The 24,620-nt window shown below is 47.5% G+C and overlaps 1 protein-coding gene across 8 annotated transcripts in view; it reads left to right on the plus strand.

Annotated features, from left to right (window-relative positions):
- The window catches only part of DYSF (dysferlin), a 284,587-nt gene that overhangs the window by 21,338 nt on the left and 238,629 nt on the right, over nucleotides 1–24,620 (plus strand). For all 8 annotated transcript variants that reach the window (XM_067468433.1, XM_067468436.1, XM_067468437.1 and 5 more), the window contains exon 3: nucleotides 3,337–3,428. In XM_067468433.1, the coding sequence (XP_067324534.1) occupies nucleotides 3,337–3,428 (92 nt within the window). The remainder of the gene's footprint in view (nucleotides 1–3,336; nucleotides 3,429–24,620) is intronic.

Raw genomic sequence — 24,620 nt, forward strand, 5'->3', positions numbered from 1 at the left:
GGAAAAATAAGGAGAGGCAGGAGGTATGGTTGGCGTATGGGCGTTTAGGGGCAGGGCGGGGGAGGGTGGGGGCGTGGCGTGAACGTGGGAGGGTGGGGGCATGGCTTGAACGTGGGGGGGGCGTGGGCAGGGGAAAAATAAGGAGAGGCAGGAGGTATGGTTGGCGTATGGGCGTTTAGGGGCAGGGCGGGGGAGGGTGGGGGCGTGGCGTGAACGTGGGAGGGTGGGGGCATGGCTTGAACGTGGGGGGGGCGTGGGCAGAGGAAAAATAAGGAGAGGCAGGAGGTATGGTTGGCGTATGGGCGTTTAGGGGCAGGGCGGGGGAGGGTGGGGGCGTGGCGTGAACGTGGGAGGGTGGGGGCATGGCTTGAACATGGGGGGGCGTGGGCAGGGGAAAAATAAGGAGAGGCAGGAGGTATGGTTGGCGTATGGGCGTTTAGGGGCAGGGCGGGGGAGGGTGGGGGCGTGGCGTGAACGTGGGAGGGTGGGGGCATGGCTTGAATGTGGGGGGGCGTGGGCAGAGGAAAAATAAGGAGAGGCAGGAGGTATGGTTGGCGTATGGGCGTTTAGGGGCAGGGCGGGGGAGGGTGGGGGCGTGGCGTGAACGTGGGAGGGTGGGGGCATGGCTTGAACGTGGGGGGGCGTGGGCAGAGGAAAAATAAGGAGAGGCAGGAGGTATGGTTGGCGTATGGGCGTTTAGGGGCAGGGCGGGGGAGGGTGGGGGCGTGGCGTGAACTTGGGAGGGTGGGGGCGTGGCTTGAACATGGGGGGCGTGGGCAGAGGAAAAATAAGGAGAGGCAGGAGGTATGGTTGGCATATGGGCGTTTAGGGGCAGGGTGGGGGAGGGTGGGGGTGTGGCGTGAACGTGGGAGGGTGGGGGCGTGGCTTGAACGTGGGGGGGGGCATGGGCAGAGGAAAAATAAGGAGAGGCAGGAGGTATGGTTGGCGTATGGGCGTTTAGGGGCAGGGCGGGGGAGGGTGGGGGCGTGGCGTGAACGTGGGAGGGTGGGGGCGTGGCTTGAACATGGGGGGGCGTGGGCAGAGGAAAAATAAGGAGAGGCAGGAGGTATGGTTGGCGTATGGGCGTTTAGGGGCAGGGCGGGGGAGGGTGGGGCGTGGCGTGAACGTGGGAGGGTGGGGGCGTGGCTTGAACGTGGGGGGGGTGTGGGCAGAGGAAAAATAAGGAGAGGCAGGAGGTATGGTTGGCGTATGGGCGTTTAGGGGCAGGGCGGGGGAGGGTGGTGGCGTGGCGTGAACGTGGGAGGGTGGGGCGTGGCTTGAACGTTGGGGGGCGTGGGCAGGGGAAAAATAAGGAGAGGCAGGAGGTATGGTTGGCGTATGGGCATTTAGGGGCGGGGCGGGGGAGGGTGGGGGCGTGGCGTGAATGTGGGAGGGTGGGGGCGTGGCTTGAACGTGGGGGGGCGTGGGCAGAGGAAAAATAAGGAGAGGCAGGAGGTATGGTTGGCGTATGGGTGTTTAGGGGCAGGGCGGGGGAGGGTGGGGGCGTGGCGTGAACGTGGGAGGGTGGGGGCGTGGCTTGCGCAGAGGGTGCGTTGGCCGGCCATGTGCGCGCACCGGGCAACTTGCGGCGGAGAGCCTTTGCGCATGCTCAGTTGCTTTTTGTAATTGTGAGTGTGTTGAAATGTTGTTTGGAATTTTGATTCGTGTTGTGCATACCTTGTGGGTTGAGGTATGTGCACGGCAAATTTGGTGAGTTTTCGTCGGGGTTTTTTCGCGTTTTGCTGTCCCGTTGAACGCCCTTTCCATTTTTATATATATAGATTTCTGTCATAAAGACATTGGAAAGGTTTATTAAACTGTCAAAATTTTGTGTCTACAAGAGGGACACCATCCTGCCTTAGCACGTTTGGTGATAGTTTTCCACTGAACACCTGACCATCAGAAGGGCGTCACAACATATCTCCTCTTGAAGGATTTCCGAGGTCCTCCAGACATTTCTATGGTATCTTTCCAACTAGAATTCTATGGTATCTTTCCAACCATAACGTTATTTTCATTGCTACTACATAACTGCAATTTTGCTCCTGTTATGAATCATAATGTAAATATCTGATATGCAGGTTGTATTTCCATGCACTGGACCAAATTTGGCACAAATACCCGATATGCCCAAATTTGATTACAAGTGGAGTTGTGGGTGGGATTGATTTTGTCATTTGGGAGTTGTAGTTGCTGGGATTTATAGTTCACCTACAATCAAAGAGCATTCTGAACTCCACTAACAATGGAATTGATCCAAACTTGGCCCACAGAACTCCCATGACCAAGAGAAAATACTGGAAGGGTTTGGTGGGCATTGACTCATTGACCTTGAGTTTGGGAATTGTAGTTCACCTACATCCAGAGAGCACCGTGGACACAAACAATGATGGATCTGGACCAAAGTTGGCATGAATACTCAATATGCCCATATGTGAACACTGGTGGAGTTTGGGGAAAATAGGCCCTGACATTTGGGAGCTGGGATTTATAGTTCACCTACAATCAAAGCGCATTCTGAACTCCACCGATGATGGAATTAAACCAAATCTGGCACACAGAACTCCCATGACCAACAGAAAATACTGGAAGGGTTTGGTGGGCATTGACCTTGAGTTTGGGATTTGTAGTTCACTTACATCCAGAGAGCACTGTGGACACAAACAATGATGGATCTGGACCAAACTTGGCATGAATATTCAATATGTCCAAGTGTGAACACTGGTGGAGTTTGGGGAAAATGGACCTTGACATTTGGGAGTTGTAGTTGTTGGGATGTATAGTTCACGTACAACCAAAGAGCATTCTGAATCCACCAATGATGGAATTGAACCAAACTTGGCCCAAATGTGAACACTGGTGGACCCTGACATTTGGGAGTTGTAGTCGCTGGGATTTATAGTTCACTTACAATCAAAGAGCCCCATGAACCCAGCCCACAATGGATCTGCATCAAACTTATTTACATGGCCAACATTGAATACTGGTGGGGCTTGGGGGACTGTTTTTGAATTCTGGAAGTTGTAGTTCACCAACAGCAAAAAGGAAGAGAAGGACAGGCATAGAGATCTTCAGCCTTCTCTGCCAAAGGGGTGCCTAAGACCATTAGAAATTTGTGTTTTCTGATGGTCTTTGGGACCCCTCTGAAACCCCCCTCGTGACCTCCCCAACCCCCAGGATGAGAAACACTGGTCTAGATGCCCTTTGGGGTTCCCCTTTCATTTCCAGGAATGGGGATCCTATTGATGAGAAAGGAAGCCTTATAGCGGAAGGCCTTCTTGGGCATGTTGCCTCTGGTTGTCTTCATCCCGTGACTTCTTCCCTCGTCTTTTGCAGGGCTTTGAGTGGGACCTGAAAGGGATCCCGTTAGACCAGAATGCCGAGCTCCACGTCGTCGTCAAAGACCATGAAACCATGGGCCGGAACAGGTAGGCACCAAACCTCAAAGTTTGTAATTTTCCTTAATGCAAATGCACACAAATACAAAGTTTGTGTTGGGGTTCAGCCTGATCCTGATCTGTGTGAACCGGATTCTCTGATAGTTTTTCCAACTGAGCAAGCTCTCCCTGACCCTGACAGTGTGGAATCTGTTGTTGACGCAGAGGTCAGCGGGGATGAAAATGAAACTCAACAGCTGGAGGAGAATGTTTTGGAAGTTAGCCGTGATATCACTAGCCGTGATATCTCTCCACCTGGGGTTTTTAATGAGGACCGAAGAGAACAGATAGTTAGAGACAGAAATATTTCCCAGTTTCTACGAAGGTCACATCGTTTACAGGAGAGACAGGCCCAGGCTTCAAAGTCAAGGGGCGTTTCAAAGAATAGCTTCTTTGGTTTAAGAGGCCTCCTGCCGGGTGCCTCTTTAGATCAAGCAACGTTTGGGACTGTGGCTGTGCCTTGGCAGAATTCCTGTGTTCCATGGCCGGTAATCCCAGAGGCTTCTAGTTTTCAAGTTCATGGTTAGTAAAAGGCTAACAGACTCCTGGTTATTGTTTTGTGGCTTTTGAAGTTTTGCTCAAGTTCAGAGATCCTATTGACTGCTGTGTTTTTCTGTGGCTTTTTGACTTTGCATTTACCTTTCTTTTGTAACCAATTTTTCATCAATAAACAAGGATTGCTTTTCCTACAGTCCAGTGTGGTGGATTTAATCTTATGGTCTCGTTTCTTGAACTGGGATGCAACAGTTTGTGCAGTTTAATAAACTTTCCCCATGTTTCCCCAATGATAGTGTGCTGTCGTGCGCTGGGTCTATAGCAATTGGCTTTTGAACAGGATGTGCTCTTTGTGCCCAGCGGGAAGCCGGGGTGCCTCGGAGGAGAGGCCCTATGGGTTTTCCTATACAAAGTCTTTAGAAGCTTAAAAGTTTAACAAAGTTCTTTCTTATTGTATTGTCGAAGGCTTTCATGGCTGGAATCACTCAGTTCTTGTGGGTTTTTTCGGGCTATATGGCCATGTTCTAGAGGCATTTCTCCTGACGTTTCGCCTGCATCTATGGCAAGCATCCTCAGAGGTGAGGTCACCTCTGAGGATGCTTGCCATAGATGCAGGCGAAACGTCAGGAGAAATTCCTCTAGAACATGGCCCTATAACATGGCCCTCTCGAGCCAGGCGTCACCCATTCTGTATCTTTGCATTTCATTTTTTACTCCACTTTGGCAGGAAAAACGAAATGCAAATCGACAGAATGGGGGACAATGCCTGGCTCGAGAGCAGTGCGTGTGAAAAAGATCTTGGAGTCCTCGTGGACAGGAAGTTAAACATGAGCCAGGAATGTGATGTGGCGAAAAAAAAAGCCAATGGGATTTTGGCCTGCATCAATAGGAGCCTAGTGTCTAGATCTAAGGAAGTCATGCTACCCCTCTATTCTGCTTTGGTTAGACCACACCTGGAATACTGTGTCCAATTCTGGGCCCCACAATTGAAGAGAGATATTGACAAGCTGGAATGTGTCCAGAGGAGGGCGACTAAAATGATCAAGAGTCTGGAGAACAAGCCCTATGAGGAGCGGCTTAGGGAACTGGGCATGTTTAGCCTGAAGAAGAGAAGGCTGAGAGGAGATATGATCATAGCCATGTATAAATATGTGAGAGGAAGCCACAGGGAAGAGGGAGCAAGCTTGTTTTCTGCTTCCTTGGAGACTAGGACGCAATGGAACAATGGCTTCAAACTACAAGAGAGGAGATTCCATCTGAACATTAGGAAGAACTTCCTGACTGTGAGAGCCGTTCAGCAGTGGAACTCTCTGCCCCGGAGTGTGGTGGAGGCTCCTTCTTTGGAAGCTTTGAAACAGAGGCTGGATGGCCATCTGTCAGGGGTGATTTGAATGCAATTCCTGCTTCTTGGCAGAATGGGGTTGGACTGGATGGCCCAGGAGGTCTCTTCCAACTCTTTGATTCTAGGATTCTATGATTCAACAAACAATCTTAGATCTTCAACAAATCAAACAAATACTTCAAGGCTTTGAATCAACTGGTGGCTTGCTTAAATCTTGTCCACAAGGGTCAGGCAGCTTATTTATTATCTATTTATTTGCAGCTTTTCTATTCCGCCCTTCTTCTCACCCCGCAGGGGACTCAGGGCGGATGACAGTGTACACATATATGGCAAACATTCAATGCCAATTTGACATACAACATATACAGACATACACAGAGGCTATTTAACTTTTTCTGGCCACCAGGGGAGCTGTCGCTTTCCTCGTCCATCTGCGACGCTGATGAAGCACTTCCGCATTCCCCGCATGCTTCCCCACTGGAATGCTTTGCTGGAGTCATAGAATCATAGAATCCTAGAATCAAAGAGTTGGAAGAGACCTCCTGGGCCATCCAGTCCAACCCCATTCTGCCAAGAAGCAGGAATATTGCATTCAAATCACCCCTGACAAATGGCCATCCAGCCTCTGCTTAAAAGCTTCCAAAGAAGGAGCCTCCACCACACTCCGGGGCAGAGAGTTCCACTGCTGAACGGCTCTCACAGTCAGGAAGTTCTTCCTCATGTTCAGATGGAATATCCTCTCTTGTAGTTTGAAGCCATTGTTCCACGTCCTAGTCTCCAGGGAAGCAGAGTCTTTTTTTATGGCCTCATAAATCAGTTAATTTAGCCTCCCCACAGTTTAAGGTGGTACCTAATTTTCCTACTTGACAGATGCAACTGTCTTTCGGGTTGCAAAGGTCGACAACAGGGTACACAATTGGTTGGAAACCCACTCCAACCCGGGCTGGCTTCGAACTCGTGACCTTTTGGTCAGAGTGATCTGAATGCAGCTGGCACTCAGCCGGTGCTTGCTTGGAGAACTATTTCTTTCCTTTACGGGGAAAACCCTTTTTGACCCCTCCTTGGGCAATCTGCTTTCTAGGCTTTGCTGGTGTTGGCCCTACTCCCGGCTCCAAATTGCTTCTTGGGTACCTGAGTAGACCTACCAGCCAAGGCTCTGAAGCATTTCCAGCTGGAGTCCTTAGGATTTTTCCAACGAATGTTTTAGGTCCGTTTCTCCAACCCCAACAAGGGTTGTGCTGTAAAGCTGTTTCTCTTAAAAGCCTTTCTTTAGAGACTTTTCTTAAAGGTGTGAGGCTGTAAATTCCCCAGCCAGAGCTTTTGGGACTGTTTGTTGGGGTTCAGTCTCTGTGTGACCCTGTACCTGATTCTTTGATTGTATTTCCTGATGCCAATGTAGATGTCAAAGTTGATTCTGAGGCCAATGTAGATGTTAATCCTGATGATGGGTTGAATAGTGAAAATCCTACACCCTTGGAAAGTGAAAGTCAAAGTTCCCATGAGAACAGTCATTCCGAACCAAGCAGAGAAGTTTCACTCCCTTGCGGAGAAGTTTCACTCCCTTTTTTCTCCAAGCCTTAGTTCCCCAGATAATCTGACACCTGGTCAGCCTAATGAAGGAAGTGTTGACGTTCAGCCTGATCCTGATCTGTGTGAACCGGATTCTCTGATAGTTTTTCCAACTGAGCAAGCTCTCCCTGACCCTGACAGTGTGGAATCTGTTGTTGATGCAGAGGTCAGCGGGGATGAAAACGAGACTCAACAGCTGGAGGAAAATGTTTTGGAATCCAGCCGTGATATCACTAGCCGTGATATCTCTCCACCTGGGGTTTTTAATGAGGACCGAAGAGAACAGATAGTTAGAGACAGAAATATTTCCCAGTGTCTACGAAGGTCACATCGTTTACAGGAGAGACAGGCCCAGACGTCAAAGTCAAGGGGCATTTCAAAGAATATCTTCTTTGGTTTAAGAGGCCTCCTGCCGGGTGCCTCTTTAGATCAAGCAACGTTTGGGACTGTGGCTGTGCCTTGGCAGAATTCCTGTGTTCCATGGCCAGTAATCCCAGAGGCTTCTAGTTTTCAAGTTCATGGTTAGTAAAAGGCTAACAGGTTCCTGGTTCTTGTTTTGTGGCTTTTGAAATTTTGCTCAAGTTCAGAGATTCTACTGACTGCTGTGTTTTTCTGTGGCTTTTTGACTTTGCATTTACCTTTCTTTTGTAACCAATTTTTCATCAATAAACTCCACACCTAACTGCAGCAGGGAAGAGCTCCTTGCCCCACCCCAGCCATTCCACAGATATATAAGCCCATTGTCCTAATTCCAACAGACCTCTACCTCTGAGGATGCCTGCCATAGATGCAGGCGAAACGTCAGGAGAAATGCCTCTAGAACATGGCCATATAGCCCGAAAAAACCCACAAGAACTGAGTGATTCCGGCCATGAAAGCCTTCGACAATACATTAAACAAGGATAGTTTTTCCTACAGTCCAGTGTGGTGGATTTAATCTTATGGTCTCGTTTCTTGAACTGGGATGCAACAGGAAGGAGGGGGCAGATTCAGCAGAGCAGGGGAGAAGCACAAAGTTTACGGAGGTCAGAAAGATTGAGAGAAATGCAAACAAAAACTTCAGGTGTGTCTCGTAATAGATTTCTCTCCTTTAAGAGTGCCCGGTCTGAAGCTGCCTTCAGACCAGGCATCGTTCCAGTTCCAAGTGTTTGCCTGTGGAGGCCTCCTGATTCAAGTGGCTGGGTTTCTCGTAGTTTCTCAAGTTGTTCCAAGTGCCGTTAGCTGGGAGCTAGCAGATTTCATGATTCATCAAGGGTGACTCATCGTTTGCTGTGTTTTTGTTTGGACTTGTCCATGGAAATTGCTTATTGCTGTTTTGCTATGGTTTTTACTTACCTCTGATTCTTCCTCTGCTTTGCATTCAACGTTTTTCAATAAAAAGAATTGTATTCCTGCAGTCAAGTGTGGTGAATTGTTGTCAAGAGGGTTCAGTTTCTTGCTCTGGGTCGCAATACTGTTTCCCCCTGGATTTTGTTAGAAATGAAGCTTCTCTACAGGTAGAAAACTTTCACATCCTGCTGCTGAGCTTCCAACTGTAAGACTGAACTAAAATGGTTCCCTTTCCCTCCTGAACCTGGAAAAAAGGCGGAACTAAAACGATGATAGACAGGTGGCTTGCCCCATGACTGCAGCCTAGCAGGAACCATCCAACTGCAAAATGCATGGCCAGAACAAGCACATGCAAACGCTCAAAGAACGAAAGGGAGTTTGGAGCTCCTGGTACAGCCGTACCAGCACAGATAGAACCAATTAAGAAATTATATTTATAACCCAGGCACAAAAATTGTTACATAAATTGTGTTAATTTTTAACACTTGCAATAATTAATTTTATTTCTATGTTTGCATGTACACACTCTACACCTTGCTATGGGTTTTATTGTCAGACACTTTGAGTCTCCTTTGGCAGAGAAAAGGCTGTGTGTAAATACAAACAACAACAACAACAGCAACATGAGCCAACAGTGTGATGCAGCAGCTAAAAAAACCAACGTGATTGCATCTCCCTAATTGAACTGTTGCTGGGCTTAACTTGTTTATTAGTTGTTTATTAATGAGGGTAGATAACAATTAACGGAGCCGGTTGGCCTGGTATCGGCAGACTGGCCTTTGCGACTGTGCCTGCATTTGGTGTTGGGCCAGTGGGCAGCAGTGGGCAGCAGGGCAGCGTCCAGGCATTCGGCCCAAAGGCCGCAGACAAAGGCCAGCTTGTCCGTCCAACCCTTTGCAAACTCACAGTGTTGGCCGGAGAGAGAACGGCCTTTGTATGGCCGAGTGGCATGGAAGCAAAGAAGGGACCGATGCAGGAACGGCGGACTGCATACCCAGGCAAGTGCTCCCGTCAAGACTTTAGTCATTTCCATGGTTTCTGGAGCTGTTTGGCCATGTTCTAGAAGCATTCTCTCCTGACGTTTCGCCTGCATCTATAGTAAACATCCTCAGAGGTTGTGAGGTCTAGGAAAATTGGGTTTATAGATCTGTGGAAAGTCCAGGGTGGGAGAAAGAACTCTTGTCTGTTGGAGGTAGGTGTGAATGTTGCAATTGGCCACCTTGATTAGCATTTGATGTTATAGCAGTTTTCCAGGTGTGGCTTGTTACTGCCTGGGGGGGATCCTTTGTTGAGAGGTGATTAGCTGTCCCTGATTGTTTCTTGTCTGGAGTTCCCCTGGGTTTGAGTGTTTATTTATAATGTTGGAGTTTGGGGAGATGGTGGTGGGGTATAAATAAAGTATTATTATTATTATTATTATTATTATTATCATCATCATTGGGTTGTTGTAGGTTTTTTCGGGCTGTATGGCCATGTTCTAGAGGCATTCTCTCCTGACGTTTCACCTGCATCTGTGGCAAGCATCCTCAGAGGTTGTGAGGTCTGATGGAACTAGGAAAAAGGGTCTATATATCTGTGGAATGACCAGGGTGGGACAAAGGACTCTTGTCTGCTGGAGCTAGGTGTGAATGTTTCAACTGACCACCTTGATTAGCATTTGATGGCCTGGCAGTGCCTGGGGGAATCTTTTGTTGTTAATATTGTTTAACCAATATTAAAAAAACTCAAAAATTACAACAGCAAAACAACAGAGAGTAAACAATCAGGCACATCTAATCATCTCTCAACAAAAGATTGCCCCAGGCACTGCCAAGCCATCAAATACTAATCAAAGTGGTCAGTTGAAACATTCACACCTAGCTCCAGCAGACAAGAGTCCTTTGTCCCACCCTGGTCATTCCACAGATATATAAACCCTTTTTCCTAGTTCCAACAGACCTCACTACCTCTGAGGATGCTTACCATCTGAACATGAGGAAGAACTTCCTGACTGTGAGAGCCATTCAGCAGTGGAACTCTCTGCCCCGGAGGGAGTGTGGTGGAGGCTCCTTCTTTGGAAGCTTTTAAACAGAGGCTGGATGGCCATCTGTTAGGGGTGATTTGAATGCAATATTCCTGCTTCTTAGCAGAATGGGGTGGGACTGGATGATGGCCCAGGAGGTCTCTTCCCACTCTAGGATTCTATGAGGCTGGATGGCCATCTGTCAGGGGTGCTTTGAATGCAATATTCCTGCTTCTTGGCAGAATGGGGTTGGACTGGATGATGGCCCAGGGGGTCTCTTCCAACTCTTTGATTCTATGATTCTATGCAGGTGAAACGTCAGGAGAAAATGCCTCTAGAACATGGCCATATAGCCCAGAAAAACCTACAACATCTCTGTGGAATGACCAGGGTGGGACAAAGGACTCTTGTCTGCTGGAGCTAGGTGTGAATGTTTCAACTGACCACCTTGATTAGCATTTGATGGCCTGGCAGTGCCTGGGGCAATCTTTTGTTGAGAGGTGTTAAGATGTGCCTGGTTGTTTCCTCTCTGTTGTTGTGCTGTTGTAATTTCAGAGTTTTTTTAAATACTGGTAGCCAGGTTTTGTTCAATTTTCATGGTTTCTTCCTTTCTGTTGAAATTGTCCACCTGCTTCTTGTGGATTTCAATGGCTTCTCTGTGTAGTCTGACGTGGTGGTTGTGAGAGTGGTCCAGCATTTCTGTGTTCTCAAATAATCTGCTGTGTCCAGGTTGGTTCCTCAGGTGCTCTGCTAGGGCTGACTTCTCTGGTTGACTTAGACTGCAGTGCCTTCCATGTTCCTTGATTCATGGTTGGGCATTGCTGCGTTTGGTGGTCCCTATATAGACTTGTCCACAGCTCCATGGTACACGGTAGACTCCTGCACAAGTGAGAGGATCCCTCTTATCATTGGACTATTGCAGTGTTTCTCAACGTGGGGGTCGCAAGGGGTGTCAGAGGGGTCACCAAAGACCATCAGAAAACATAGTATTTTCTGTATTGTCGAAGGTTTTCATGGCCGGAATCACTAGGTTCTTGTGGGTTTTTCCGGGCTATAGGGCCATGTTCTAGAGGCATTCTCTCCTGACGTTTCGCCTGCATCTATGGCAAGCATCCTCAGAGGGAGTGAGGTCTGTTGGAAATAGGACAATGGGTTTATATATCTGTGGAATGGCTGGGGTGGGGCAAAGAGCTCTTCTCTGCTGGAGCTAGGTGTGAATGTTTCAACTGACCACCTTCATTAGCATATCAAGTATTTTCTATTGGTCATGGGTTCTGTGTGGGAAGTTTGGTCCAATTCTATCGTTGGTGGGGTTCAGAATGTTATTTCATTGTAGGTGAACTATAAACCCCAGCAACTACAACTCCCAAATGTTAAGATCTATTTTTCTCAAACTCCACCAGTGTTCACATTTCAGCATACTGAGCATCCGTGACAAGTTTGGTCCAGACTCATCATTGTTTGAGTCCACAGTGCTCTCTGGATGTAGGTGAACTACAACTCCAAAAAAATCAAGGTCAATGTCCACCAGATCCTCCCAGTATTTTCTCTTGGTCAAGGGAGTCCTGTGTGCCAAGTTTGGTTCAGTTTCATCATTGGCGGTGTTCAGAATGCTCTTTGGTTGGAGGAGAACTATAAATCCCAGCCACTACAGCTCCCAATTGACAAAACAAATCCCTCAAGCCCACCAATATTCAAATTTGGGCATATTGGGTATTTGGGATTTGAAAATACATCCTGCATCTCAGATATTTACATTACAATTCCTAACAGTAGCAAAATTACAATGAAAATGTTATGGTTGGGGGTCACCACAATGTGAGGACCTGTACTAAGGGGTCGCGCATTAGAAAGGTTGAGAACCACTGGACTATTGGCCCCTGGTGTGGTGATGGATGAAGAGGACCTTCTGGGCTAAGGGTCAACGGATAGGCTTGACAGGTTTGGTCTCCTCCCTGGCTTTCCATGCGCCAAAGAGGAAACCATTTGTCTTGGAGCCTCCGAATCAGCCCAAAGAGGCAGGAAAGGCGCACCAGCAACCTCCGCCTGACCCCGATCATGGCGCATAAGGATTAATTTAAGGACATCTCTGGTGCTGGGAGATGTGGGCCTTCTGTGCGCAGAAACACACTGTCTGAGAAGCCACATAAGTTGCATCCTTGTGTTTCTGCATTCCTTGTGTGACACGCATTTGATGCCAACTGCCGATGGAGTGGCTGGAGCATGGGCGCATCAGCACTGACTGCTCAATGCAGGATGGATCATAGAATCATAGAATCGAAGAGTTGGAAGAGACCTCCTGGGCCATCATCCAGTCCAACCCCATTCTGCCAAGAAGCAGGAATATTGCATTCAAATCACCCCTGACAGATGGCCATCCAGCCTCTGCTTAAAAGCTTCCAAAGAAGGAGCCTCCACCACACTCCGGGGCAGAGAGTTCCACTGCTGAACGGCTCTCACAGTCAGGAAGTTCCTCCTAATGTTCAGGTGGAATCTCCTCTCTTGTAGAATCATAGAATCATAGAATCCTAGAGCTGGAAGAGACCTCCTGGGCCATCATCCAGTCCACCCCCATTCTGCCAAGAAGCAGGAATGTTGCATTCAAATCACCCCTGACAGATGGCCATCCAGCCTCTGTTTCAAAGCCTCCAAAGAAGGAGCCTCCACCACACATCGGGGCAGAGAGTTCCACTGCTGAACGGCTCTCACAGTCAGGAAGTTCTTACTCATGTTCAGGTGGAATCTCCTCTCTTGTAGTTTGAAGCCATTCTTCCATTGCGTCCTAGTCTCCAATGAAGCAGAAAACAAGCTTGCTCCCTCCTCCTCCCTGTGGCTTCCTCTCACATATTTATACATGGCTATCATATCTCCTCTCAGCCTTCTCTTCTTCAGGCTAAACATGCCCAGTTCCCTAAGCCGCTCCTCATAGGGCTTGTTCTCCAGACCCTTGATTATTTTAGTCGCCTTCCTCTGGACACATTCCAGCTTGTTAATATCTCTCTTGAATTGTGGTGCCCAGAATTGGACACAATATTCCAGATGTGGTCTAACCAAAGCAGAATAGAGGGGTAGCATTACTTCCTTAGATCTAGACACTAGGCTCCTCTTGATGCCTGAGGCCAAAATCCCATTGGCTTTTTTTGCCACCACATCACATTCCTGGCTCACGTTCACCTTCCTCCCCACGAGGACTCCAAGATCTTTTCCACACGTCCTGCTCTCGAGCCAGGCATTGTCCCCCATTCTGTATCTTTGCATTTCGTTTTTCCTGCCAAAGTGGAGTATCTTGCATTTGTCACTGTTGAACTTCATTTTGTTAATTTTGGCCCATCTCTCTAATCTGTCAAGATCATTTTGAATCCTGCTCCTGTCCTCTGGAGTATTGACATCTCTGGTGGTGGGAGATGTGGGCCTTCTGTGCGCAGAAACACACTGGCTGAGAAGCCACATAAGGAACTAAGGCGCATCCTTGTGTTTCTGCATTCCTTGTGTGACACGCATTTGATGCCAACTGCCGATGGTGTGGCTGGAGCATGGGCGCATCTTCACTGACTGCTCGATGCAGGACGGAAGTGGCAGAAGTTTTAAGCCATGGCTCGAGGAGTGTTTGCGTATTTTGTTTGTTTTTACTGTGCTGTGGTAATAATAATAATAATAATAATAATAATAATAATAATAATAGAGCACAATCGTGTTAAGAAACAAAGTATGGATTGTCGATGTTGCAATCCAAGGTGACAGCAGGATTGAAGAGAAACAACTGGGAAAGAACTGAGAACGGTCTTGATTTGACAGGTGCTGAAGTGGAGTGAGGTTTGAGAATGGACATAAATTGGCACATAACTTATAGAGACTTATATCATTACATACGTGCAGTTTCAGAGACCTGTGATAAAGAGAAGTGGGTCAGGGGAAATCTTGAATGAACGCCCCTCGTATCACAGTGAGGCATTTGTTGTGTTTGTTACCGTCATTGTTGTCTTTTGTTTGTTTTGTTTGTGACTCTTTCTACTACTTGCCATTGTTCTGTTGTTTTGTTTATATATGAATAAATTTAAATAAAAAAGGACTAGGGACCCTTCTGCACTCTGAAAAAGAAAAGATAGAAGCAGAACAGAGCATAAAAATTCAGTGCGTCAGGAATCCCACGGGAGCATTGCAGCACACCCAAATACCTGGGGGTCACTCTGGACCGTGCTCTGACCCACAAGAAGCACTGCCTGAACATCAAGCAAAAAGTGGGTGCTAGAAACAACATCATACGAAAGCTGACTGGCACAACCTGGGGATCACAACCAGACACAATGAAGACATCTGCCCTTTTGCTGTGCTACTCTGCTGCTGAGTACGCATGCCCAGTGTGGAACACATCTCACCACGCTCAAACAGTGGATGTGGCTCTTAATGAGACATGCCGCATTATCACAGGGTGTCTGCGCCCTACACCACTGGAGAAATTACACTGTCTAGCCGGTATTGCACCACCGGACATCCACCGGGAAGTAGCAGCCAATAGTGAAAGGACCAAGGCAGAAACATCTCCAGCTCATCCCCTGTTTGGGTATCAGCCAGCACGTCAACGACTTAAATCAAGACATAGTTTTCTAAGATCTACAGAGGCACTTAGAATCCTAGAATCAAAGAGTTGGAAGAGACCTCCTGGGCCATCATCCAGTCCAACCCCATTCTGCCAAGAAGCAGGAATATTGCATTCAAAGCACCCCTGACAGATGGCCATCCAGCCTCTGCTTAAAAGCTTCCAAAGAAGGAGCCTCCACCACACTCCGTGGCAGAGAGTTCCACTGCTGAACGGCTCTCACAGTCAGGAAGTTCTTCCTAATGTTCAGATGGAATCTCCTCTCTTGTAGTTTGAAGCCATTGTTCCATTGCGTCCTAGTCTCCAGGGAAGTAGAAAACAAGCTTGCTCCCTCCTCCTCCCTTTGGCTTCCCCTCACATATTTATACATGGCTATCATATCATAGAGAAGACAATTATGCTGGGGAAAGTGGAAGGCAAAAGGAAGAGGGGCCGACCAAGGGCAAGATGGATGGATGGCATCCTTGAAGTGACTGGACTGACCTTGAGGGAGCTGGGGGTGGTAACGGCCGACAGGGAGCTCTGGCGTGGGCTGGTCCATGAGGTCACGAAGAGTCGGAGACGACTGAACGAATGAATAACAACAACATCATATCTCCTCTCAGTCTTCTCTTCTTCAGGCTAAACATGCCCAGTTCCCTAAGCCGCTCCTCATAGGGCTTGTTCTCCAGACCCTTGATCATTTTAGTTGCCCTCCTCTGGACACATTCCAGCTTGTCAATATCTCTCTTGAATTGTGGTGCCCAGAATTGGACACAATATTCCAGGTAAAGTGGTCTAACCAAAGCAGAATAGAGCATGGGGAGCAGGACTTCCCTAGATCTAGACACTAGGCTCCTCTTGATGCAGGCCAAAATCCCATTGGCTTTTTTTGCCGCCACATCACATACCTGGCTCATGTTTAACTTGTTGTCCACGAGGACTCCAAGATCTTTTTCACACGTACTGCTCTCGAGCCAGGCCTCATTGTCCCCCATTCTGTATCTTTGCATTTCATTTTTTCTGCCAAAGTGGGGTATCTTGCATTTGTCACTGTTGAACTTGCTGGAACACCTCAGCAAGCGAGAGTCCAAAAGTGGCAGGCTCACAGAAAACTGGGCGACTTGGAAGGCGCTGAACAGACTGCGCTCTGGCACCATGAGATGCAGAGCCAACCTTCAGAAATGGGGCCACAAAGTGGAGTCCATGACATGCGAGTGCGGAGAAGAGCCAACCACTGACCATTTACTGCAATGCACCCTGAGCCCTGCCACATGATGCACAATGGAGGACCTTCTTGTGGCAACACCAGAGGCACTCCAAGGGGCCAGAGACTGGTCCAAGGACATTTAATCAACTACCAAGTTTGCAAACTTTGTGGTTTTTTTTATCTGTTTGTTTGTTTTGTTCTGTTAGAAATGTAATACAACAGTTTGGTTGCTCCTGACACGATAAATTAAAAAAAAGTGTGTCAGGCTTCTTGGCAGAATGGGGTTGGACTGGATGGCCCATGAGGTCTCTTCCAACTCTTTGATTCTATGATTCCAAGAAGAGAAGAGGGGAAGCCAAAGCAGCAAAGCAGAGGAGAGGGCTGTTTAAGAATAGCCGCCCCTAAATAGGATGCCCAGGAATAGCAGGGATGATTCAGCAGCCGGGAATGACAGGAACTGACCGACTGACCAACTGATGAGAGATGAATAACAGGAAAAATGGAGGAGCGGGGGAGAGGTCTGCTTTGGGAGCAGCTTGCAAGGCAAAGATGCCGATTCTGGGGCATTTTGGAGTCCGGTTGCTGTAGCAAGAATCCGTGCAATTAAACCCATTTGAAATTCATTCAAAGACAGAAATAGGGAAATCTATCACTGTTAGCTGCAAAGCCAGGCCCACAAAACTGTTTGGAAGAGGAACATTTGGCATTGTCAAGAAGGAGAGCAAAGAGGGTGCAATCTACTATTTTCCGTGTGCCGTCCGCCCAGACGCTATAAAAAATAAGACTGCGACGTGCTTCTCTCTATGTCTGAGCGAACTGCAGTTGTCTATCTTGAAAGCTTAAGATACTCAGCAACTGAGACTAGTACTGGTTTTGAACATCAAAAAAGGATATTTATTTACACAAAGTCCTTGAAGACTTGGCACAGTTCATACGGTTCATACAGTTCATACGGTTGCAAACAAACAGTCAATAGATGAAGCTACAAAAATGTTCTTTCTTTCTTATAGTTACAGAGGTAACTCTTTTCTCCAGATGGCAGATAAGATCCTGGAATCTTAACACCCTAACCTTAATCTGTTGTGGTTTAGAAACTATTTAAAACTTAAGGTTAGTTCTGGAGACAAAGCAGTCACGACTCTCTCTCTATAACTATATAACTCAATCTTTTCAACTAAGCTTATCTGTCTATAATATCTCAATACAGCTCAATACACAATATACTATCTATATTAACTCAATATAGCTTAATACCTAACTATAATGTATAGTTTTTGCAATGGTTTTCCCGCCTAGCCATCAGCACGTCTGAAGTCTTTCCTCAAACTGAAAAGGCAGGGGAGAATCCAAAATGGGGATCTTTCCCTGGGAGAAAAGGCGGTCCCTAAACTCAAAGAGCTGCTCTCTAAGCCAATAGTTGCAAAGAGGCCTGCAGACTCTGATACTATTAACTTTTAAGACTCTTGCAAAGCTGCAGCAGCCCTGGGAGAAAATGCAAGAGGAAGCAACCTCAAGCAACTTTAAAGTGAGGCAAATCAGGCTCGTGAGAGACGAAACACTCAGTGTGCTGCACTCTAGCTTTGGGACATCTTTTCACCCAGCACCACACCAGAGTCCATTAGTACTATCTGCAAAAGTTTATTAAGAAAAGCATGCACAAAGGGAAGAAAGGGCATTTTCCCAAAGGAGCAGTAGAGAAAGAAATGCAAAATAGCAGCAATCCAAAAATATCAAAGTACACAAAGTCAAGAGGGTCAAAGTCCAGGCATACATCCATACACATAAAAGCAGGAACCATTTCCAAGGCAAAAACTTTCAAAGTACGTAGCCAGAAGCAAGAAACTTGAATAATGAACTTGAGAGCCGAGACAGGAAAGACATCTGCATGATGTCTTTCTGTTGTTTAACATCTCTATGCGACCACTTGCTCAGCTGGTTTGAGGTTTTGGGCTGGAGTGTGACCAGTACGCCGATGACACTCAGCTGATGCTGAAGATGGAAGGCCGACCGGACTCTGGACCCGATTGTTTCCATCAGTGCCTCATTCTCATTCTTAGTTTTCTAAGATCTACAGAGACACTCGCTGGAACACCACAACAAGCGAGAGTCCAAAAGTGGCAGGCCCAAACCCAGCACCTCAACCAATGGCTGATACCCAATGAGAGACTCCCTCCTGGGCACTCAGAAGACTGGGTGACTTGGAAGGCACTGAACAGACTGCGCTCTGGCACCACGAGATGCAGAGCCAACCTTCAGAAATGGGGCTACAAAGTGGAATCCTCGGCATGCGAGTGTGGAGAAAAGCAAACCACTGACCACCTGCTGCAATGCACCCTGAGCCCTGCCACATGATGCACAAGGGAGGACCTTCTTATAGTAACACCAGAGGCACTCCAAGTGGCCAGATACTGGTCAAAGGACATTTAACCAACTACCAAACTCACAAGATGTGTATTTTTCTGTCTGTTTGCTTTGTTATGTTAGCAATGTAATATATAATGGACTGGTTGCTCTGACCACGACAAATAAGTAAGTGCCTCATTGAGGCCGTGATGGGATGGCTGCGTGCCAGCAGGTTGAGGGTGAATCCAGCAAAGACGGAGATCCTATGGCTGGGTTGACCAGGCAGTGGTGATGTCCAGCTGCCTACCCTGGATGGCGAGGTGCTACGCCTGTCCTCATTGGTCAAGAGTCTGGGAGTCCTTTTGGACCCTCTGCTGAGGATGGAGGCCCAGGTCTCTCTCCGCCGTGAGCAGAACCGCCTTCTTTCACCTGCGGCAGGCTAGACGGCTGACCCCCTCTTCCCTGTCCAGAGACGACCTGGCTACGGTGATCCAGGCCACGGTCATCTCAAGACTGGACTACTGTCATGCCCTCTACATTGGCCTTCCTCTGTCGGTGATCCGGAAGCTCAAGTTGGTACAAAATTCAGAAGGGAATTCCGATGAGATGCCACATCACCCCAATCTTGCTGCAGCTGCATTGGTTACCCATTGAGCACCGGATCACTTCCAAAGGGATGGGACTCCCCTTGAAGGCCTTGCATGGTCTGGGGCCGATGTACCTGAGGGACCGCCTCACTCCCTCCCAACCCCAGAGATCCCTCCGTTCTGAGGACCAAGATCTATTGAAAGTCCCCAGTGTCAAGACCTTGCATCTAACAGCAACCAGACGCAGAGCCTTCACAGCAGTGGCACCATCGCTCTGGAACACTCTGCCACCTGAAGTCCGTGCCTTGCGGGACTTATCAGATTTCCACAGGGCATGGAAGACATATCTATTTCAACGGGCCTTTGATCTCTGATTGTTTTTAAATTGTTTTAAAATTGTGTTCGATTTTAGCCATTCTTGTAAGCTGCTCTGAGCCCCAGGGGAGTGGCCGCATATACGTTTGAACAATAAATAAATAAATGACCCAAACAATCTTTCCTGTAGCACTGATAGTCTTTTTAGGCAACAGGTGAGCCCTATGATACTCTTATGGTTTTCTTGGGCTAGGATCCTGGCATATGATCCTAGGGTGAGGACTCCAGTGATCAGACCCCCTCCTACCCTGTTGAGTCCTGTTTCGGACAATTGCGGACATACTATTATCTTGTCTGAGCACTCTGGACCAAGCCGTGGCACTTCAAGCAGAGCTGAACAGCATGGATGTTGATGCGCCGCATGAGTTGGCCGGACCTTGCTTGTCCTTGGCTGACCTTCCTTTGGAAGTGGGTTCAGACAAGAACCTCCATCCTTCGTGGCAGGTCAAAAAGCCAAAGGCATGTATTTCTTCTTTGTGGTATGTGGAAAAAGCTGCGTCTCCCTCCAGGGAGGACAATGCAGGGAAACGGCAGGAGGGAAGCCATCCAAGAAAGTCTCCGTTGAGACCTTTCCTTTTGAAGGAACGCACGAACCGGTTTGGATCTCCACCTGGGCCCTTGGGCTCCCTTGGACAGCCCTGCTCCGCTCCAGGAAGTCTCGAGGCCACATTTTAGTTATGTGTGATTTTGATAGATTGGGAACGGGGACCCACTTTCCTTCCCAGCTTTGTTCATGTCATCACTATATCTATCTATCTATCTATCTATCTATCTATCTATCTGTCCCCTGCCACGTGTTGCTGTGGCCCAGTCTGTTTCTAATCTATGTAATGTCTTTCTGCTTGTGGGTAAACAGTATTTCCTTGCTTTCCTTGCTTTCTTTTGCACTTTTTGTGCCGTCACGCTTGGGGGCTATTAGTCTTAATGAAGGAGGGATGGACATGGCACTTTCCCCCCAAGGGATTGCTTCTTGCCCTCCTATAGGAAACTGGAACTCCCAAAAACCCCAAACGCTGTAAATAGCTCAAAATAAGTTTTATTGATCACAAAGTCATTTCTTCAAAGTAATGAACTGGAAAACTTTAGAGGGGTGAAAGAAAACATACGTTACAGTCTCTATTAGTCAAGGTGTGTGAAGCTGAGAAGCCTCACCAAGTTTCCTCTTTCCTCAATGGCTGTGAATGCCGGAGCAAACCACAACCCCAGTTCAGATGGCCTATGTCTTGAAGATTCAGGATCTTCCTTTGGTGCCAAAAGAACCGGCTTGAAGGCGCCTGGGTCTCCTCAATAATTGTCCAGGACGATCTGGACATAAAGCATGAGTCCCAGGGGTAAAAAAACTCAGAACTGGTGCTAAGAGGTAACTTAAATCAGGGTCTTTTAGGATCAAGTCTCTTACTCACATCCATCTGGCAGGACCTCTGATGGCAGAATGAAGAAGGAAACCACTCCTCCCCTCCAGGAAGAGCTGGAGCCAAACAGTACTGATTGACAGCTACAAGCAACCAATCCATACAACTGTACATAAACATGGTAAAAGGGGCAGGATTAAGCATAATACAACAGTTTAAATCTTGCAACTAACAGTTCTATACATAGGTGGCGCCACTCGCGCCGTCACACTTTTCAGTTGCATGAAAGGCACTGCAGACTCCTTCAGCCAGAGAAGACAGCCATAGCAGAGCACCTGAGGAACCAACCTGAACACGGCATATTATTCGAGAACACAGAAATGTTGGACCACTCTCACATCCACCATGTCAGGATACACAGAGAAGCCATTGAAATCCACAAGAAGCAGGTGGTCAATTTCAACAGAAAGGAGGAAACCATGAAAATGAACAAAATCTGGCTACCAGTATTAAAATACTCTAAAATTACAACAGCACAACAACAGAGAGGAAACAAACAAGGACATCTAATCACCTCTCAACAAAAGATTGCTCCAGGCACTGCCAAACCATCAAATGCTAATCAAGGTGGTCAGTTGAAACATTCACACCAGCTCCAGCAGACAAGAGTTCTTTGTCCCACCCTGGTCATTCCACAGATATATAAACCTCATTTTCCTAGTTCCAACATACCTCACAACCTCTGAGGATGCTTGTCATAGATGCAGGCGAAACGTCAGGAGAGAATGCCTCTAGAACATGGCCATATAGCCCGGAAAAACGTACAACAACCCAGTGATTCCAGCCATGAAAGCCTTCGACAATACAAACACTGTGACATCAGGACATGAAAATTGCAGTGTGTTCTCCTTTACTAGAGAGTCCGATTGCATCTGCACTGTAGAGTTAATGGAGTTTGACAACTCTTTAACCCTCTAACCCTTTTGCTCTAGGCAATATCACGCCATTATATGCTAATCAAGGTGGTCAGGTGAAACATTCACACCTAGCTCCAGCAGACAAGAGTCCTTTGCCCCACCCTGGTCATTCCACAGATAGATAAACCCATTTTCCTAGTTCCAACAGACCTCACAACCTCTGAGGATGCTTGCCATAGATGCGGGCAAAACGTCAGGAGAGAATGCCGCTAGACCATGGCCATATAGCCCGAAAAAACCTACAACAACCCATTCCCACCTAGCTCCAGCAGACAAGAGTCCTTTGTCCCACCCTGGTCATTCCAGAGATAGATAAACCCCTTTTTTCCTAGTTCCAACAGACCTCACTACCTCTGAGGATGCTTGCCATAGATGCAGGCGAAACGTCAGGAGAGAATGCCACTAGACCATGGTCATATAGCCCAAAAAAACCTACAACAACCCAGACACACCTAGCTCCAACAGACAAGAGTCCTTTGTCCCACCCTGGTCATTCCACAGATATATAAACCTCGTTTTCCTACTTCCAACAGACCTCACTACCTCTGAGGATGCTTGCCATAGATGCAGGCGAAACGTCAGGAGAGAATGCCTCTAGACCATGGCCATATAGCCCAAAAAAACCTACAACAACCCATTCACACCTAGCTCCAACAGACAAGAGTCCTTTGTCCCACCCTGGTCATTCCACAGATATATAAACCTCGTTTTCCTACTTCCAACAGACCTCACTATCTCTGAGGATGCTTGCCATAGATGCAGGCGAAACGTCAGGAGAGAATGCCTCTAGACCATGGCCATATAGCCCAAAATTACCTACAACAACCCAGACACACCTAGCTCCAACAGACAAGAGTCCTTTGTCCCACCCTGGTCATTCCACAGATATATAAACCTCGTTTTCCTACTTCCAACAGACCTCACTATCTCTGAGGATGCTTGCCATAGATGCAGGCGAAACGTCAGGAGAGAGTGCCTCTAGACCATGGCCATACAGCCTGGAAAAACCGACAACAACCCATTCACCCCTAGCTCCAGCAGACAAGAGTCCTTTGTCCCACCCTGGACATTATTCCACAGATATATAAACCCTTTTTCCTAGTTCCGACAGACCTCACTACCTCTGAGGATGCTTGCCATAGATGCAGGCGAAACGTCAGGAGAGAATGCCTCTAGAACATGGCCATATAGCCCGAAAAAACCTACAATAACACATTCACCCCTAGCTCCAGCAGACAAGAGTCCTTTGTCCCACCCTGGTCATTCCACAGATAGATAAACCCCTTTTCCTAGTTCCAACAGACCTTACTACCTCTGAGGATGCTTGCCATAGATGCAGGCAAAATGTCAGGAGAGAATGCCTCTAGAACATGGCCCGAAAAAACCTACAACAACCCAACCCTTTAACTGCCATGGCTCAATGCTATGGAATCTTGAGAGTTGCAGTTTGAGAAGGCCTTGAGCTTTCTTTGCCAAAGAGTCACGGCGTCCCACCAAACTACAAATCCCAAGTGTAGTTTTCTGGGCTATATGGCCATGGTCTAGAGGCATTCTCTCCTGACGTTTCGCCTGCATCTATGGCAAGCATCCTCAGAGGTAGTGAGGTCTGCTGGAAGTACGAAAATTGGTTTAATCTATATGTGGAATGATGACCGGGGTGGGACAAAGAACTCTTGTCTGCTGGAGCTAGGTGTGAATATTTCAACTGACTGTTTCAACTGAATGTTTCAACTGAATATTTCAACTGATGGTGTGGCAGTGCCTGGAGCAATCTTTTGTTGAGAGGTGATTAGATGTCTTTGTTTTTCTCTCTCTGTTGTTGTTCCAGGCGGTTTTTCTGGGTTTTTCTTGTCACGAAGCAGGAAAATCAGATCCAGATTATTTTTCACGCGACTGGCTTCTCATTCCGCAGAGGCCTTTTTGGCACCTTGCCCCACTTAGAGCCAGTGGGACAGATGGGACTTCCCTAAATATAATTTTATTTATAACTGGCTGGAAAGATGGATGGCTTGGAAACACGGAGGCCGGCCGTTTGCCAAAAGGAAGTCGGGATAAGAATGGCTGGAGGAGGGACTTCAATAGTCTGGAGTCGCCGTCCAGAGATGGAAGGAGAACTTGTAGCAAAAGCACCTTCCTTTGCAGAATATTCCTTGCAAAATGGGTTGTTGTAGGTTCTTTTGGGCTATATGGCCATGTTCTAGAGGCATTTTCTCCTGACGTTTCGCCTGCATCTATGGCAAGCATCCTCAGAGGTAGTGAGGTCTGCTGGAAGTAAGAAAAAGGGTTTATATATCTGTGCAATGACCAGGATGGGACAAAGGACTCTTGTCTGTTGGAGCTAGGTGTGAATGTATTGTCGAAGGCTTTCATGGCTGGAATCACTAGGTTTTTGTGGGTTTTTTTGGGCTATATGGCCATGTTCTAGAGGCATTTTCTCCTGACGTTTCGCCTGCATCTATGGCAAGCATCCTCAGAGGTAGTGAGGTCTGCTGGAAGTAAGAAAAAGGGTTTATATATCTGTGCAATGACCAGGATGGGACAAAGGACTCTTGTCTGTTGGAGCTAGGTGTGAATGTATTGTCGAAGGCTTTCATGGCTGGAATCATTAGGTTTTTGTGGGTTTTTTCGGGCTATATGGCCATGTTCTAGAGGCATTCTCTCCTGATGTTTCGTCTGCATCTATGGCAAGCATCCTCAGAGGTAGCGAGGTCTGTTGGAAGTAGGAAAAAGGGTTTATATATCTGTGGAATGACCAGGGTGGGACAAAGGACTCTTGTCTGTTGGAGCTAGGTGTGAATGTATTGTCGAAGGCTTTCATGGCTGGAATCACTAGTTTTTTGTGGGTTTTTTCGGGCTATATGGCCATGTTCTAGAGGCATTCTCTCCTGACGTTTCGCCTGCATCTATGGCAAGCATCCTCAGAGGTAGTGAGGTCTGTTGGAACGAGGAAAATGGGGTTTATCTATCTGTGGAATGATGACCAGGGTGGGACAAAGAACTCTTGTCTGCTGGAGCTAGGTGTGAAT

This window comes from Anolis sagrei, chromosome 5, assembly GCF_037176765.1.
Source record: "Anolis sagrei isolate rAnoSag1 chromosome 5, rAnoSag1.mat, whole genome shotgun sequence".
In the NCBI taxonomy this organism is placed as follows: Eukaryota; Metazoa; Chordata; class Lepidosauria; order Squamata; family Dactyloidae; genus Anolis; species Anolis sagrei.